The 19106-nt window shown below is 47.6% G+C and overlaps 1 protein-coding gene across 1 annotated transcript in view; it reads left to right on the plus strand.

Annotated features, from left to right (window-relative positions):
• The first annotated feature begins 549 nt into the window (after window positions 1–549).
• Window positions 550–19106, plus strand: part of LOC137432087 (uncharacterized) — a 44756-nt gene continuing 26199 nt past the window's right edge. The window contains exon 1 of the mRNA XM_068123812.2: window positions 550–1169. Within this exon, the coding sequence (XP_067979913.2) occupies window positions 628–1169 (542 nt within the window). The 5' untranslated portion in view covers window positions 550–627. The remainder of the gene's footprint in view (window positions 1170–19106) is intronic.

Genomic DNA, 19106 nt, shown 5'->3' on the forward strand with positions numbered 1-19106 from the left:
GATTGGATTTTCCTGGTCATCTATTCATTACATCCTCCAAAAAGGCGCGAAGTTTTAACCACCATCCTCCTTACCATCAATCCCTTCTTGTAGGCCTACGGAATTAAGAGATAGTCCCTTAAGCTATATCCCAGGTCTAGAAATCGCGCCGAATGGAACACGTGCATGAGAAAGCAAGCGATTTTAAAAACGGCTGCACATGGCTGGCCGGTCGCCCAGCAGCATTAGGCCGACCTTACACGGCTACACCTCGCATGGCCATCGAAGGCGGCAAAACGCACGCCAAGTAATGTCCAGGCATGTCCGACAGTGTTCTTGACGAGGAGCGGCACATGGGTTGCATTAACAGGCTCTGGGAACGTCACATCTTCGTCCCAATGGAACCTGGGTAGTCTCCCAAGACAATCTCTTTATCCATTCGGCCTCACATTGCCAAACATTCATCGTGTTGCCTCAGAAATTGCGCTCTTTTTTCCCTCCCCTCCCCTCCACACCATACGGCGCTCCGTTTGACCTGAGAAACGTTTTCCGAGGATAAACCGTGTCTGCATTGACGTGGCCCAGCGCAAAGGGGAATTTTGATTTATTTATATACATACATACATATACTTTTCATCATCCGTTGTCATGGGCTCCATGGAGCGCAGTAAGCGTGTTGCCCGGACCGTGGCGATCCACCGCGCGCTCTTGTTGGCGTCCCTGCTGACCGCGGCGAGCTGCCAGAGTGGGGATGGTTTTTTGGACGAAGGTTCGGGCTTGGCGGAGCTTTTCCTGCTGTCTGAGCAAGAGCAAGGCAGCGGCGATCCCGGGTTCCTGCGAGAGGAGGAAAGACGACGGGATACTAAAGTCGCCCCCTGTGCGCTCACCTTCTCCATTGATGGACGACGGTGGAAAGATGGCCCCGCGCTCGGGGACTCCAACGGAGATTCCCTGGACGTCGCCAGGGCCCGGAGGGATCTTACGGCTCTGACCTCGACTCTGGTTTCGATTCGAGAGTCGGTACACAGCGACGCGGGTGACCACGGCAGCTACACGACCACTCTCTCCCACGCGCTCTGGTTGCTCCGAGAGGAACAGCAGTTAGTCAAGGACGCCCTGATCAAGGTGGAGAAGACATGGCGACAGGTCAAACAAGTACCATTGCAACAAGATGCCATTATGAGTCAGAGGTATATCCCACAGTCTATCCAAGCTATCCAGGGGCAGGGAAGTTTGAGAGGAGGAGTGGAGAGGGTCCATACCCTCCCTCAAACATTGTATTTGTCAGCCATGCTAATTGTTTTCCTTATTTTAAGCGAGTCTGATGTTTATCACTGAATGTCATCCTTCCTTTCGATAGAAGCATTGATTTGTTGCTGTTGGTTGATACGCATGAGAAGTAGGCCGAGTGTCATCTAAAGGGAAATGCAACAGTCTAGCCTCACCTAGGAATCGTAATATGACCACGGGAGTTCTCGATGTGCAAGATGTTGCTTGCGTTTTTTCACCTTGTATCCCAAGGTGTTCAGGCATTCTCACAAAACATGTTTCGGTAGTTCATTCAATCAAATGCCAGTCTCAAGTGTGTGGCATGGTATAGCTACTATTTCAATAGTATTGAAGTATAGCAAGTAGTGCATTTATTGTGAACGTGTATCTATATGGATCTTTCCAAATCACATATCCTCAAGTATGCATATTCTTGTGGGATAGTGCAGGAACTTGGATAATATTGTGGTGTAGTGGATCGCTCTTCCTATGTTTGAATATTCTTATAGAGTATTGGATCCTTCTTCCACTGCTTCGACATTATTATGCATGATGGATTCCCATTTCTCTCTTTCCAAAATTCTGTGTCTACTAGTGCTTAGATATTCTTGTAGAGGAATGGATCCACCTTCTCCTGCTTGGACATTATTGTGGGCATACTTACGGAATAGTGAATCCATCTTCCTCTGCGTGGACGTTCTTATTGCGTAGTAGATCTCTGTTCCTCTGCTTGGACACTCTGCACTTATGCAACCAAGATATTCTAGTTTTGTATTTTTCATAAATTTTCTGAAATTGGCAGATTTTTTTTCACTTGGAAGTTGTCAGTTTGATTGTGTAAATAAAGGTAAAAAAAAGTCTGATTTAATCCAATATAATTCCAGTCTACAAGACAGAAATGGTCAAATTTTTAAAGGGTGGTGTAGACCTCTTATAGGCACTGAATGTATATGTGTATATATATATATATATATATATATATATATATATATATATATATATATATATATATATATATATATATATATATGTATATATATATATTTATATATATATATATGTATATATATATATGTATATATATATATGTATATACATATATATATATATATATATATATATATGTATATATATATATATATATATATATATATATATATATATATATATATATATATATATATGTATATATATATATGTATATATATATATATATATATATATATATATATATATATATATATATATATATATATATATATATATATATATATATATATATATATGTATGTATGTAGATATATATAGTTATATACAGATATATAGATATACTGTATATAGATATATAGTTATATACAAATATATAATATATTGTTGCAGATATGGGATTTGCATCCATCCATATCCGCTTGTAAATATTCCCCTATTTCCTCAATACTTCCCAACTATCCCCAATCCCCCATTCCCTAGTCCCATTTTCTGTAAACAACACTCTGTAGACCCGACCTCCCCCTATTTCCCCCATTAAATGTCGTGCCCAGGTTCACCGCATCTCATGTAAGACAACTATAGGACATCTTGCTAGTTATTCTTAGTCTATGTCAGTTAAGGACTCGTTTCCATTAATTCTGACCCTTCGTTGCACCAGAATGTGATTGTATGGCACCGTTAGGAAGTTTAGGACCTCCCAATACCTCCCCGCAGCTCTTCCTCACGGTTCAGCAACAACAACAACAACAACAACAACAACAACAACAGCAACGGCAGCGGCGGGCGCGGGAAGTGCGTGTCCTCACTCCGGCTTGGTTGGTAGGGGGTGTTGGGAGGGAATCAGGCCTTCCCAACGAGCCGCCATCGAACATGTGCTCGACGGGGTTACCAAATAGGGGTCCCTGTCAGCTCCTCGTCAAGGGCGGAGCCCGGTAACCCCCACACCCAATGGAAGCGGCGGACCGGCCCCAGTGGGGTGGAGCCAACCAGCCGAGGGCGTGTCACTCCCCGCTGAGCATGCGCAGGGAGAGGGAGGTGAGGTCAGATGCGCGCTGAGCTTGGAGCAAGCAAGACCACCTCCGAGCGCTGTGAGGCCTCCCCGCATCTTCTGGACTGGACCGTGCTTTATCCTGTCCCTGAGCCAAGGTGCACCTTGTGCCATCGAACTACCTGTCCCTCCCTGCCATCAATCCCTGTGTAAGTCAGCCTTGTTCCGTTTGTCTGTGGTCTGTCCGGGAATAGATAAGATTGTATTTAAGTGCCCATCTCTTCTGTGTCTTTACCTCACTGCCTTGTAATCTACCCCCTTTTCTCCACCACTGTAATTATACCCTCCTCCGGAGGTCTTGAGAACTGTACCCCTTGCGTCGTTTCATCTATCCCAGTCGTCGTGTCCTTTCCATCATTGATTTGGCATAGCGCGATTTGGTCAACGTCTGGGTGGAATCGGGGTCTAGTCGGGGAATAACTGTTCGGTCGCGGCAATACCACCGCTCGGTAAATAACATCTAAACCGCGTCCGTAACAATTGGTGTCGAGGAGTGGGATTCGAGGCCTGAACCAAATTTTTTAAAAAACATCTAGGAAAAAAATTTGGTCAAAATTATAAAGTACCGAAATTTGCTTTTGTTTTACAAAAACCCGAATTTTGAAAGTCGTGCTATGGCAGATCAAGATGGCTGGGTTCCGGTAGAGGAGAGTGAGGCAGGGTCGATCCAGGACCAAATTGAGGGACATGAGGAGAGCGAAGCAGTGAGGGTGGCAGGTTCGCAAAATGGCGTCCTCGCGCACGAGGTTACGGGCGCGCAAAATGGCGCCTCGCAGATGGCTACAGCGACCGCGCCCGCGACCGTAGCAGCGCCGCTGGTGGATTTGAACCTTTTTTTTATATAAATGAAGGCCCTTATGGCCCAGAATAGCGAACGGTTAGAACAAAGGATGGGGTCCAATAGCGAGAAATTGAGGCAGGACATGGGCATCTGCGAGGGCCAATAGCCAACGGTTAGAACAAAGGATGGGGGCCAATAGCCAACGGTTAGAACAAAGGATGGGGTCCAATAGCGAGAAATTGAGAGAGGACATGGGGGCCCAGATCGGAGGGTTAGGGAGTAGAATAGAGGGATTAGGAAACAAATTTGAGGGACTAGACAACAAATTTGAGGGATTAGACAATAGATTAGGGGAAATACAGGAGGGGTTAACGGGGGTAGAAAACAGAATGGCCGCTCAAGAGAATCAAATGGAAGGGATGAAAAAGGGGTTAGAGGGGTTAGAAAACAGTATGGAAGGCAAATTGAGGGACATGAGGGACCAAGCGGAAAGGGAAGTTAAAAAAATGGGGCAGCAGATAGAGGGGGTCAGAATGGGGGTAGAAACTAAATTGGATGCTCACAGGGAGGAAATGGAGCAGATGAGGGTGGCATCTGGGTAGGAGATGCAAGTGATGGGAGAGGAGATCAGAAGAGGTGTGAGTGAGGAGGTCGGAGGAGTGCGCGAGGAGGTGAGGCACTGTGAGGAGCGCATGGAGAAGGAGGTGAGAAAGGGGACTGTAAAATTGCAAGGTGGTATAGAGGAGTTGACGCTGGGAGTAGAACAACTGACAGTGGGACAAAAGGAGTTGGGGGACCAGGTAAAGAAGAACACAGCGGTAATAGAGGGTTTAAAATCGACACAGAAGGAGATGAAAAAGGACGTAGGGGTAATTAAAAAAGAGTGTCAGACGGTACATGAGGACCTGACGAGGAAAATGAACAAGGTGGTAGAGGTGATGGAGGTTAAAGAGCGGGAGGTGCTTGAGCACATAGAAAAAAATAGGGTGGAGTTAGAGGAAGAACTTAAGGGGGCGCACGAGGAGATGAAGGAGGTGAAGCAGAAATTAGAAGAAGTGGAAGAAGGGGTGAGCGAAATTAAGAAGTGACGGAGAGAGGATAAGAAAGAGATAAAGGAGGAAGTAAAAGAATTGGTCCAAAGTCTGTGTTCGGATCGTGATGATGTGCTCATTAACCGGATGAGGGATTCGCAGGTGATGGAGGAGAAGCGAAGAGAAAGAGGACCCGGTGTAAGTGGTGACCAATATGGTCGTGCGTATGATGCGCCAGGTGATTTAATAAGCTTGGGGGTCGAGATGGACCCGGATGTTCGTGAGAGGCCGTTGGTGAAGTGTGCGACAGGTCTGGTGTGCGAAAAAGGAGGTGTGCGAGAAAGTCCGACTCTGGGGTGCATGGGGAAAGAGTGCGCTGTCAAAAGTAAGGAAGAATGCACGCCTGTGGTGAGTGTTACAGAGGGTGTGATGGGAGAGTGTGCGCAAGAGTGTGCGCGAGAAAGGTGTGTAACGGACAGGTGCATGAGGAAAGAGTGCGCTGTCGAGAGTAAGAGTGAGTGCGCTGTCCAGAGTGGAGGTGAGAGTATTAAGAGTGACACGGAGCGTGAGTTGGTTGTGACAGGTGAGCAAGGATGTACACCTGGAATGGAAGGATGCACACCTGGAATGGTAGAGCGTGTGTGGGAATGCACACTTGAGTTGGTCGTGAGGCACGTGGTTGGGTGTGCGAGTGAGAGCACACCTGTGATTGTCACAGAGGAGGTGACCGAGGAGGGGGCGTGAAGAGGTGTGTTGGTGAGGTGTGCGAGCGACGAATGTGTGCCAAGGTGTTCGGTGGTCAGGTGTGTGACCAAGTCTGTGAGTGGAATGAGTGTACCGAGGTGTGTAAGAGAAGGTACGACGAGGAGCATGGAAACGGCTGGATGTATGAGCAAGAAAGGGGTGGCGTATGCGTGTAAGCATGCAGGTGAGGCATCGACGGTAACCGGGTTAGAGGTTAGAACGACTTATAGCCGAATCGGGCCCTCGGTGCATGCCGGGCTTCGCGTGCCGCGAGAACCAGCGGGGATCCGAGCCACGGCGGGTTCGAAAGGACCGCCATACGCGATCCACGCTGGGCCTCGCTTGGAACGGCCGCGTCCGTGCTCCACTAGGCGGAGCGGGCAGCCCGATAGGAAGGGTCGTCATGGCGACCACTTTTTGTTGAGGCATTCCGGCAGGTCGAGATCGGGCCATGGGATGGCTCCGTGCCGAGATGGTGCGTGGGACCTCGGCCCGGGTAAACCTCCTTCCCTGCACCGAATGCGGGACGTATCCAGCCGCTGGCACCAAACAACCCGCATTCATGGCTTGGCTGTACGAAGCCGAGCTTTAGAAGTGAATGGGCGCACCGAGAGGCATTAGTAAGTAGACTGTAATGACGAGGATAGTGTTTTGGCCCCGAAATTAGAAAAACAAAATTTGATGATTGGCAAAGGATTGGCAGTAATGATTGGCAGATGATGGGTAGTGATTGGCAAATTTTTGATTTGTTGAAATTTGATGTGCAAAATTGGTAGTGGGAGATGCCCGATGTGGTGGGATGGCAACTCTGTCATCCCTCACAAACTGGGGGCAAATGCGCAATAGTTTATGGGGTGGCTATGACAACCGAGCCAGGGAGGGCTTGGTTATATTGATAGGGACTAGAGGTGACTATGGGTGGCAAGATTTAAGTAAGAGACTTGGTACCTGTAGTGGGGACGTAGTAGCTTAGTGTTTGATAATGACGTGGGAGCGCTGAGTGTAAGGTAAGATGGAGAAGCGCAAGTTTCAGAGGGGAGTAGTTAGATGAGATGATGCGGTGTGAGAACTGGACAGGTGTGTGGAGCAGTGTATGAGTAGTGAGTGTTGTGGATCAGCGCGAATGCGCTTGGGGGAGAGAAGGGTGCAGGCGGCACCAAGTATGAGAGCACAGGTGTGCAAGTACAGGTGTGTGGAATATATGGAGCAGAGAATGAGTGGTGTGGAGAGAGTTGGAGTAAGTGGTACGGAGTGGTGTGCATGGTGCGAAGGTGTGGATGGGGGAAGAGTGGACCCCTTTTCACGAGTACCCGGGGAGGGTAGTTTAAAGAATAGTTAGAAGGTATAGGTAAATTGTGGTTGGATATTGGCATTTGTGGTGCGGTTGCAGAATGGTATTGTGGATGGGTGCATTGGTGTGGTGAAATTGGCTGGTCGTGTGGCCTGTTAGTATGAGTGTGAATGGTTGGGCACTCCGCCACTGTTAGATGTCGGCCAGGTGAGGCTGCAGGTGGGCTCTGGGAGCCGTTAGTGTCAGTGGGTGCCTGAGGATCCCAGGTGTGGATCGGGCAGCCCGTGCCAGAGAGGGCACTGAGGGGGTGAGAGTGCGAGAGGGCCTTCCCCAGTTAGTTAGGTTAGGGTGAGGAGCAGGTGAGCTCGGTAGGCAACAACAGTGGTGGAGGTGTGCAGGTGGGTGGACCAGCTGGGAGCGTCACACGACCCAGCCACAGAAATTGTGCGGGGGCACCGAGTGTTGAATCGGGGAGTGAGACCCAAATTGATGGTGTGCACCACAGATGGTCAATGGGATTTTGGTTCTTCGAACCACATAGAGTAATGAGGGCCAATGGTTTGGCAGGAGAAAGACCCCGGGTAATGTAAAGTTGTTAAAGTCATTTAGGAAATAGTTAGGATTGATGAACCTGTCGCACCATAAGCAGCCACTTACCTGAGGTGATGATGATGACTACACACCTGTGTTTTCTTTGTTTTGTGTTGCAGGAAAGGAGAATTGCTGTTTGGATTTGTGAGACGCATCATGACGTGGATAAGACATTGGGGTGATTCCATCTCTCCCTCCTTAGGAGGCACTGATGATGAATTGGTGATGGCAGATTTTGATGTTGAATTGGTGATGGCAGATTTTGATGAGAGTTGGAAATGGCAAATTTGATTGGTTAGGAGGGAGAGAAGACGAATTTGGTCTATGGGAGGAACGGGGAAGACAGTAGGGACGTTGTTGATGTGTAAAGTAGATGTTTATGGGTAGTGTTGTGTTTTGTGGATACAGTAAGGGGTAAGGGAGGGGCAATGTAGGTTACCTGGTGGGGGGGGGGGGGGCATACGGTAGGAACGTACCTGTCTCACCTGGTTCCCATGTGCCCCCAGTGTGCATTACCTTGTATTGCATGCACTTTTGCGCCCTTACCACCTTACTCACTTGTCTTCTTTTGTCTCCCACCTCCGAGGATCTGGCTTTGGGGCAGAGAGAGAGGAGAGAGAGGTGCTGGCTCCGCAGTTGTGGGCCTGTACTTCCGCTGCTTGCTGCCTGGATCGATACACCATATGGACCGCAATTTTTGTGGCCGCCCACAATGGACCGCAGTTCTTTTGCGGTCAAGCACCACCCGTGGATGGACCTCTGGGTCAACGTGGCACCTATGCCATACAGGTGAACCACTTTTAGTTGGCCCCCTGACGGCCACAATTAAGAAATGGACGCGGTTGGCGCCTTTCTTTATTTCTAAAGAAGCCAGAAGGCCAAGTGCACTCCATGAAGGCAAGACCAGCGGCAGAACATCGGCCGGCTGCGACACCACCGGTGACCATGGACACTTAATTGTGCATTGTTATTGAACACTTTATTGGTGCACCGGATGGTGCTGACTGTGCGTTTGGGGTGGTGCTTTTGGTGCTTGGACGGGGTGCTCTGCACATTATTAAAGGCCGTAGGGCCACAGGGCACTCGTGGGTTGGTGTATCGGTGCTGGCATGCGTGCTCTCCCTATGCATAACATCTGCATGTGTTCCTCAAAGAACAGGTCCTGGATCGTAGTGTAAATATCAGTGTAGTCTTGTATAAATGATGCTCCCTACCGGCTGTATATTTAGTTTGAGGATGCTTTCCGCGATTCGGTTATCCTGTGGGTGTGTTTCTGTTAGGAGAAGGGTGCAACGTCGCAGGGGGACATATTTACTCATTTGTGAACATCTGTAAAACTGTCGCACTCAGGGTTGAGTTAATAGTAGAGGGAACTACATCTGAGTGCCACACTAAAGTAGGTAAAAATTTATCGGGTCGGGACGCCCCGAGGTAGAGAAGGGTGCAATGTTGCGGATATGGGATTTGCATCCATCCATATCCGCTTGTAAATATTCCCCTATTTCCTCAATACTTCCCAACTATCCCCAATCCCCCATTCCCTAGTCCCATTTTCTGTAAACAACACTCTGTAGACCCGACCTCCCCCTATTTCCCCCATTAAATGTCGTGCCCAGGTTCACCGCATCTCATGTAAGACAACTATAGGACATTTTGCTAGTTATTCTTAGTCTATGTCAGTTAAGGACTCGTTTCCATTAATTCTGACCCTTCGTTGCACCAGAATGTGATTGTATGGCACCGTTAGGAAGTTTAGAACCTCCCAATACCTCCCCGCAGCTCTTCCTCACGGTTCAGCAACAACAACAACAACAACAACAACAACAGCAACGGCAGCGGCGGGCGCGGGAAGTGCGCGTCCTCACTCCGGCTTGGTTGGTAGGGGGTGTTGGGAGGGCATCAGGCCTTCCCAACGAGCCGCCATCGAACATGTGCTCGACAGGGTTACCAAATAGGGGCTCCCTGTCAGCTCCTCGTCAAGGGCGGAGCCCGGTAACCCCCGCACCCAATGGAAGCGGCGGACCGGCCCCAGTGGGGCGGAGCCAACCAGCCGAGGGCGTGCCACTCCCCGCTGAGCATGCGCAGGGAGAGGGAGGTGACGTCAGATGCGCGCTGAGCTTGGAGCAAGCAAGACCACCTCCGAGCGCTGTGAGGCCTCCCCGCATCTTCTGGACTGGACCGTGCTTTATCCTGTCCCCGAGCCAAGGTGCACCTTGTGCCATCGAACTACCTGTCCCTCCCTGCCATCAATCCCTGTGTAAGTCAGCCTTGTTCTGTTTGTCTGTGGTCTGTCCGGGAATAGATAAGATTGTATTTAAGTGCCCATCTCTTCTGTGTCTTTACCTCACTGCCTTGTAATCTACCCCCTTTTCTCCACCACTGTAATTATACCCTCCTCCGGAGGTCTTGAGAATTGTACCCCTTGCGTCGTTTCATCTATCCCAGTCGTCGTGTCCTTTCCATCATTGATTTGGCATAGCGCGATTTGGTCAACGTCTGGGTGGAATCGGGGTCTAGTCGGGGAATAACTGTTCGGTCGCGGCAATACCACCGCTCGGTAAATAACATCTAAACCGCGTCCGTAACAATATATATATATATATATATATATTGTTACGGATCTCCCGAAGCCCGTTCCACGTTACAAAGGAGGGGGGGGGGGGGGGTTAAATCCCTTTCTTCCCCTGGGTCTTCGGTTCCACGAGGCCGAATCGCCACTTCCGGAGCAAACGTGAAAAACGGTATCGGGTCAACGCCGCACGTACCTTTATCCCACGCTGCCACGAAAGCAGGGACCGAACCTCGCACAAGCCACGCTTAATCGAGTACGCCATGCGGTATGCGTATCATGTGACTCATGCCGTTACTTTTATGGAACCCGATTCGAGCGGTTCTATTCGTACCATGCGAAGCCAATGGATGGAAGGGACGAGAACGGTCAAATCAAAGGAATAACACAATTTATTATTATTTACAATGATCAGGATGAAGGAAAGGGGACACAGAGCAGAAGCTTAATCAATCTTAACTTATCCCCAGACACAGGGGGCCCACCCATGCACATGGGGAGAAGAAGAGAAGAAGTTCGCGCGCCAAGCGCGCTTTGCCGTCGGTCGCTCCGGGGCAGCTCGCCTGGTGTGGCTCTCGGATGTTCATGGCACGTATGCAGGAGCAGGCAGGCATTAGGAAATCGTGCATCTGTGGCCCAGCACGGGTCGTCCTCTCGAGCGCGCGATTAATACAGCGCAGAGCGCAGGGCACGGGGCACCGGGAAAGTTTGTGTACAATCTCGGCGACCGCAATTCAATGCACTCGTTCTGCGGCGCGTTCTCGTGCGTACTCAAGCTCAACTCAACGCCACTCACTCTCACAGGGAACTCTCATCTCACAGGGAACTGCAACTCAGCACTTCAACTCACGATACTCTCTGGCTCTGACTGACATGCACACACCTCTGACTGAGAACTCGTCTGAGGTGGGGGGGGGGGGGCCCGGAGCAGGGTTATATGGCTCCGCCCCGGCCCTACTCGAATGTTCCAAAACCCCACCTCTCATCGTCGTGGTTAGCCACTCCGCTCGAGCCCTGATTGGCGGCTCCTGCTTACTGACCACTCCCTCCTGCAGCGCCTCCCTTCGACCTCACCAGACTTGCTCAGGCCTGCCACGTGGCATGCTATCGCCAAAAGAACCGCCCTACTCATGGGCCTGCTCGACGCAAAACTAACACAGGACAGGACTATGCTTACATTCACTAAGAAATAACTGAACTATCGTGAGGCTTCATGTTGTGGTGCGTCTACCTACGAGGGGGAATTATCCTTTATTCCAAAACCACAACAATATATATATATATATATATATATATATATATATATATATATATATATATATATATATATATATATATATATATATATATATATATATATATATATATATATATATTGTTGTGGATCTCAAATGTCGGTCTCCCCCTTATCAAGGGGGGATTAATCCCGTTGTCCTTTTTACTAGCCGACACGATCCCAGGGCTATCACGTTCCTTCCGGTCAGTGTTAAATAGGGTTGTTGGTCGAATTAGTCCTGTTACCTAAGTACTAACACCGGCCGTGAAGCAAGTAAATAACCCCACCCGAACCACGGCGTTAGTGGACATGCCGAGCGAAGCGAGCCGCGATTCGGGCCATTAACGGGAACTAAACCCGATTGGAGCGGTTCTTAATCGTGCCACGGTTACCCAATTGAGAAATCACCAAGACGGTCGAATTGAGAGGAAAAACAGGAAGAACAGGTAATTTATTCACAATTGTATGGGAAGGAAGAGAAGTACACACTTTTTACAAAGAAGAGGAAGAAAAAGGAAGAATGTACAGGGGAAGAGGAAGAAGCAGATACACAGGGCAGCCTTATACAGTTGTGAAGAATCAGCTCTTCGTTTGCAAAAGAAGTCCACAAATAGCCTGAAAAATGACGCAGTTTATTAAAGCCAACTTATACAGATCCGGAGGAGGCCAAGACATCTATAGCAAGAGCCAGTCTCATGCCACGTCAAGCCTTCCTGAAAACGCATTGATTCTCATTCACTTATATACGAATACGATTATCAGAAAATCTCCGAGAGAACGAAGCGACTGGCGAGAGTCCCTCCCACCGTTTATCATTCGGGGGAGTCAGCCCTTCCTTATCATTTGGACCAATTGTTTCTCTGGGCTCCGAGAAAACAGAACTGTAACTCACAAAGAGGAGAGTGTATGCTTAGCCAAACAAACCCATATATTTTATGGGTTTGTGTACATGAGTAATCCAAAGCATGTTTATACAGAGTCATGCGTTGCTGAGATTAAAACAAAATATATATGGTTAACGATCATGTCATTCTACTAGCATTACGCAAAAACAAGCGCATGTGGGCGTGGTTTTACGACCAGCCTCGAAAAAAGCACACGTATACAATTTGTTCAGCATGACCTCAGCGAGCCTCTCCTCATCCAAAACTAAAACGAAGCAAAAACCCTTTATTAACTTCATGAAAATAGCGTTTTTAAACCAGATTTAAATCATAACACATTAGCATCCAACGTCTATAACTGAACTTTAGGCAATAACAAATCTACTACTTGACATTCCTTCCTCTTGTCTCGTCGAGACAAAGTATCTTAAGAGACAACGTGCCACATCGGGCTTTATTGAAAAATAATTGTGTAATGCGGGTATTGAAAAAATAATTGTGTAATGCGGGTATCTCCCAAGGGCATATCGTGCGCCCAAAGCGCCTCGCCCGTGCATTTGGCGAACGTGTCGTGTGGTGCGTGCTCGGAGCCTGAGGGCTCAGAACATGAAAGTCCATTAACGTTTCGGATCCACAACGAAGAGGTCTGGTCCAGATGAGGTTCTGCTCCGCCAGAGGGCCCATCACCTCCCCTGTGGAACTTGCTCCCCCCACCCTTTGCAGACCCAGTCCTTGCAGATCTTCGAAGTTAATCAACGATCATGCCCATGAGGTCCCTCACGTGCTGCTGTTCTGGGGAATACATAATATTGTCAGTATCTCGTGTCTCAATTTCCTGGTCAGGGTACAGAGCGTAAAAATCCGAATCCGAATCCGAATCACTTGAAGCAAAGAGATCCGAAACATGTGGGTCAAAGAGATCCGAAACATTTGGATCAAAGAGATCCGAAACATTTGAAGAAAAGAGAGGGACTTCCTTTATGTCAAAGTCTCCCTTGGGCGCCTGGTCGGCTTGCGGGTCTAGGATATCCACGTCGGGTCCCTCGACTGCCAGACCCAGTGTCGCAATCAGATCCATAGTTGGGTTGAAAGGGGGCGTGCAGCTGTCCGCTTGTAATACATAAGCAGCGTTAGCCAGTACACGCAAGGGGTTTATAGCACAAGTATCACAGTCATCACATACACCGTTACAGGCAGCAGCCAGTTCCCACATGGGATCCACACAAGTATCACAGTTGCCACAAAATTCAATGCAATTTTCTGGAGCGCCGGTCGCAACTGCCTTGTTGAAGGACCCGTTCAGGTCGACGGCCTCTGTGGTCAGAGCCATAGTTGTTGTCGGCGGCTTCTTCACTTTCCATCCTGTAAAATACTTTCTCATACAGAGGAGGACTAGAGATTTCATTAGTGCCCCCCAAATTACTACCCCGATTATCACAGCCAGTGCGGTCAATAACCACTTCACTATGGTGCCCGTCCATCCCTGGAACCAGTCAGTGAGCCAGCTAAATGTATAAGAATTTTCGCGCGCGATCCGATCGATCCAATAGTATGTCATGAGCCGTAGCGGTGTCGTTTGCCACCTTTTCTAGGGCCAAAGCCAATTTATCTATCCGGAAACTATCCATGACTGTGCCCGCTCCTGGGAAGAAGAAACCAAACACCTTTTCCCCTAGGCTCCCGTGTAGTTTAGTGGTTCCATCTTCGTTCATGACTGACCTCTTATAACGCCTGTCCAAGGACTTTGGGTCTAGCTCATCCAGTATCTCAACGTCAGGAAGGACTGAACCCAGATAACATGTGCCCCCCCAATTATTTGGTAAATAGGGGTAAGCCTTGTCGCCGCATATAAACATTGTCCCATGGGGTGGGACCAGGTGGGTGGATAAGCACTGGAGTCCCTTTACCACCCCATTAATCCTACTAACCCCCCTAGAGAATGTTATAGCCGTTATGTTGTGGTTGCGTTTATCTTGCAGTACTATTCGTAATGTAATCCCCGAGCTCCCTTGTCCCAGCTTCCCGGGGAGAGTGTAGGCGCATTCTGGTTCTCCCATACGCAAGTGGCCGGAACCCTGGAGGCAGACCTTCCCTTTCTGTGGTTTGACCCAGACGGGGGCAGGCCTCTCGGCCACATGGGCAATCATTGACGGGCGATAATTAAATTGTCGATTGCAACTCTTGCCGTTGTCAACCCCTTCTCTTTCCAGCGTGGTGACTAAACATGGGGAATCGATAGGTTGTGAGCAGAGGTCATTGAGGGACGAGGGTAGCACTATCATGTGTATTCCTGTGGTGCCTGCTTGGGGAAAGCGCATGCACGACCAGCAGTGTGTCCTATTTTGAATTGTTGCCACTTCCCTGGCCACTTTCCAATATGTGTTTTCACCCTTCTTTGGGGCCTTATTCTGGGGTTGTGGCGTGAGTATGTATTCGATGCATGGTATGTAGTTCCTTTCGCCACCGGCCGCGCCAGGGGTCCAGACGCTGCACCGGACCTGCATGGTCATGTCTTTCCCTAGGCGTGTGCGTGTTTGTAGCTTAAAATCAGGGGTTCCCCATTGGTATCCTGGTTGGGCCAAGGTCTTAATGCTAGCTTGCCCGTCTTCCCGGAACTCTCGTTGCTTTTGTAGTATCATGCCAACGCGTCCAGGCCCTGCCGACAGTGCTAGCCAATTTATGTTCACCCAATTTGTGTGCAGGGCTTTCTGTTCGAAACATGGTGGTGATACTCTTTGTCCCCATGTTACGGTGAGGTGTCGGGTTTCGTTTTCGCATCTATTGGAATCGGAGTTTCCCCTAGCTGCTGTCGCTATCAATAGTATTGTACCTATGATTAGGCCCATCCTTACTGTGTTCTGGGGGTGTGGTGTCTGGTGCTTGTATGGCCAACTTACAGTGCGTGGCGTGGATCCACGAAGTCTTGCCCTCGCAAAAGACTGCCGTTGGTGTAGTCAGCAACACCTGGACTGGTCCCTTCCACCTTGGTTCCAAGGCGTTCTTGCAGGTGAAGTGCTCCACGAACACCTGGTCTTTTTCCTCTGGTGGAACACCTGGTCCACAAGTCTCCTGGGAGCGCCTGGTCTACAGGTCTCCAATTCATAGATTCAATTCATTCAATTCATAGTTTCATAGAACACCTTTTCTCCAATTTCCTAATCCACTTTTTTTCAAGTGGATCCAATTTTATCCAATATTCAATTTTTAAATTCAATCCCATTTAATCCAGTCCAATTCAAATTAAATTCAATCCTTCTCTCAGCATCCCATTACCTGTTTCCAACATCAATAAAAATAAAATTATAAAATTAATAAAAAATCAATCATCTCAACTCTCAAATCGAATCAAAAAATAAAAATAAACGAAAATTACTTCAGCGAGAGTTTCAACTAGAATTACCACAAACCAACCACCTTTAACCTCCATTAACACAAACAAACCACCATTAACCTCCATTAACCTCCCCCTATTATTTATTTATTTTCACGAATAAACAAATAATAGAAATAACCTGGTCTACTTCCAATTTCAATTCTGGTCAGTTCTGGTGTCTGGTCACACACAATGTTTTCCTCACCCACTGTGATTCGCTCACAATAGATTCTCACTGTTATGTCTGAAATTAAGCTACCCTACTGGGTATTCGTGAAGGGGGTCCATCTTTCCCAACCCCTTCCTTCACACCAGCCACTTCACGTTGTCCACCATACTCACTGAATTGTCATCAATTCTGAAATTCGTCTCATGAAAACACATCCCAGAGTCTAGTGTAACAGCCAGACAAACACATAGACACGCTGAAGACCCCAGGGTACCCATCAAACTAGCTTGTCCCCAGATCAACAACACAGCGAAACATGTAATTTTACTAAAATAATCACTTACTCATAACTAGCTGGATAACTAGCATAACTAGCTCAACACCTGGAACTCATAACTAATACTCATACCACTAATTACTCATAATAACTCATAATTACTTCTGTAATTACTCATGCCAATACTTACTCAAAATAATGTAATATCCCAATCTTCACCCCTTATGCAAATCGAAGCACCCCGGACAACCCACAACCAATATCAACCACTGTAGCCGCCTTCCCCTCCAGGCAGCCACACACAGCCACATACATCTCCATCCACGTCACACAAGACAACAGCCAACGAGTGTGTCCACCACACAGAAACCTTTGGCAATGCAACAACCGAACTCCCAGACAACCAACAACAAAACCCAATCCATCTCCATGGCTCATCAAGCAGTTCCAACTTAATCCAGCTTCACATACCGATTTTCCCCAAAAACTCGTGAAACTTCACCCCCATTCTGGAAAACCCTGGACTAAACCCTGACACCCTAAATAACTTCAGACCCATCTCCAACCTACCCTTTCTGTCAAAAGTTTTGGAACGTGCTGTGGCCACTCAACTCAAACATCACCACTCTGCCAATAACCTGTATGAAACATCCCAATCCGGATTCTGCTCCAGCCACAGTACTGAAACTGCTCTCCTCAAAATCACCAGCGACCTTTTCTCTCCTCTGATGCCGGCAACCTCAACATTTTCATCCTCCTCACCTCAACGCCTCCTTTGACATCATCAATCACACCATCCTCCTCACCCTGTTTAGACCAGCTTGTGCCTATTAAACCCAAATCAGTTCACTCCCAAGCTTCACATGGACCACCTACTACTCTCAAATTATCCACTCTGGCTCCGGAATCCCAAAAGCACTCTTCTCTACAATAAACAAACTAAATAAACAAACTTTACAACGTGAACAAAACTCCTCAGCGCCCTGGATACCGCCACCTGTCATTCAGAGTAGACAACAGCATCTCCTTTCTGGCTTTCAGCATCTCCTTTCTCCTTTCTGGCATCCAAATAAAATTCTGGCTTCAAATCAACTTCCTCGAACTTAACTATGATAAATCTAAATTAATCTTCGTTTGCCCACAACCACTCATAACTTTGCCCCCCAAAAAAACAAGTCACATTCTTTGTATATTGCCAACATTGTTCATCGTTTAAGTATCATCCAGAACTAAATTTTTATAAACCATCAACTTGTAGATGCATTTATTTATATCCCATTAACCCAAGAACTCTCAATTGCTTGGTTATATTTTAGTAATGTCATATATCCATATTTCTTTTCCAAATTGTTCCTGATATACACATTAATCCCATCTGTCTTTGTTTCCAGATGAACTCAAATCAGGAAATCAACACAAATCCTTATTACCTCCAATCAATTCAAAATTAAATCAACAATTCAAAACCAGATCGGATCAGCGATCAGAAATCACTTTTCCAATCAACACATTCCAAGCAACAATTCATTCAAAGACCAAGCTTAAAAACACAACTCTCATCTTACTGTGACAAGTAAGCAACCAACCTACTTCACACTAAACAAATAACTTTTCATCACCCCTTTCTTCTCCACCGCCTCTTACACTTAAACAGATCATAATTACTCACTCATACACTGTTGCCCATCACCCAGTTGCCCCAGACCCAAACACAGGTTTGAAATCCCAGTAGGTTGTTCTTCAATCCCAACCATCATGTGATCCCAACATCTCTCCATTTATTTCGTTCCTCATGGGGTTGGTGTTTTATGGCCTTTACCTCTTACCCAATCACACTGCACATTATTCCCCGTCCTTGATGGATAATTTTACATCCAGATGGGCACAGCATCCCATTTTTGGCGACCCAGCCCTAAAACAAGCCCCTGGACTCCTTGCAGGCTGGACCAAAACCCCCGGACGAAGTTGCATCCCAGTACTGACTCTGCTGCCTTCTTGCAAACGACTTCAACTCCATGAATTTTACATGTTTCGTGAACGGAACAAAGCACTCTGTAATCGTCAGATTGAAACTGCCCCAAACCCGTCCATATAAACTCCATTGTTGTCCTGTTCATCTCTCTGTGTTACATTTACATTTTGTGACTCACAGCTCCTGCCTCCATGGAACAATGACGCCTGAGCACTCAATTAGCCCTCCCAGTACCAAAGACTTACAATCAGACCGACAGACAGACAAATAACAGAGGCATGTCGCCAGCCCCAGCACAGGATATCACCTTTCCGGGCAGGTACAATATAATCCACAGCATCGAAATGCCAATTTCTATCCGGAGCCTCGCAAAGCCAAAATCCATGCATGCGTGCTCCATCATGCAACCCGATCTGTACTCGGTGCGCCCGGCGCCCCCTATAATCAGTGAGTTATAATAACCACAATATCTCTGGCACCCAACTCGTGATACCACAATTTAATCCACGTTACTTGCATCTCTTCATCCTCCCAAATGTCCTCCATTTAACGTGACTCAAATCCATCTCAAATCCCCACAGCTCGATCGAACACGTCACTGTACTCGACCCGGTTAAATTAAATTCCAAGCGTACTGTACCTGACTGACGCTTCCACAACAACAAAAAACTCGATATTCTCTGTCCACTAATTATGTACATGATTTTGGTTTTACCCACAATATAATGTCCCGATATTCTCCAGATTTAAGTCCTATATATCCTGTCGTTAAAGCAACACCCTGTAGACTGACTCCGCCTGTCGTTCTTCCAAGGTTAGTGAATTACCTCTGACCTTTCCCTTGCATATCTCGAACAAAGGT

This window comes from Myxine glutinosa, chromosome 8 (genome assembly GCF_964187855.1).
Source record: "Myxine glutinosa chromosome 8, kmMyxGlut1.1, whole genome shotgun sequence".
In the NCBI taxonomy this organism is placed as follows: Eukaryota; Metazoa; Chordata; class Myxini; order Myxiniformes; family Myxinidae; genus Myxine; species Myxine glutinosa.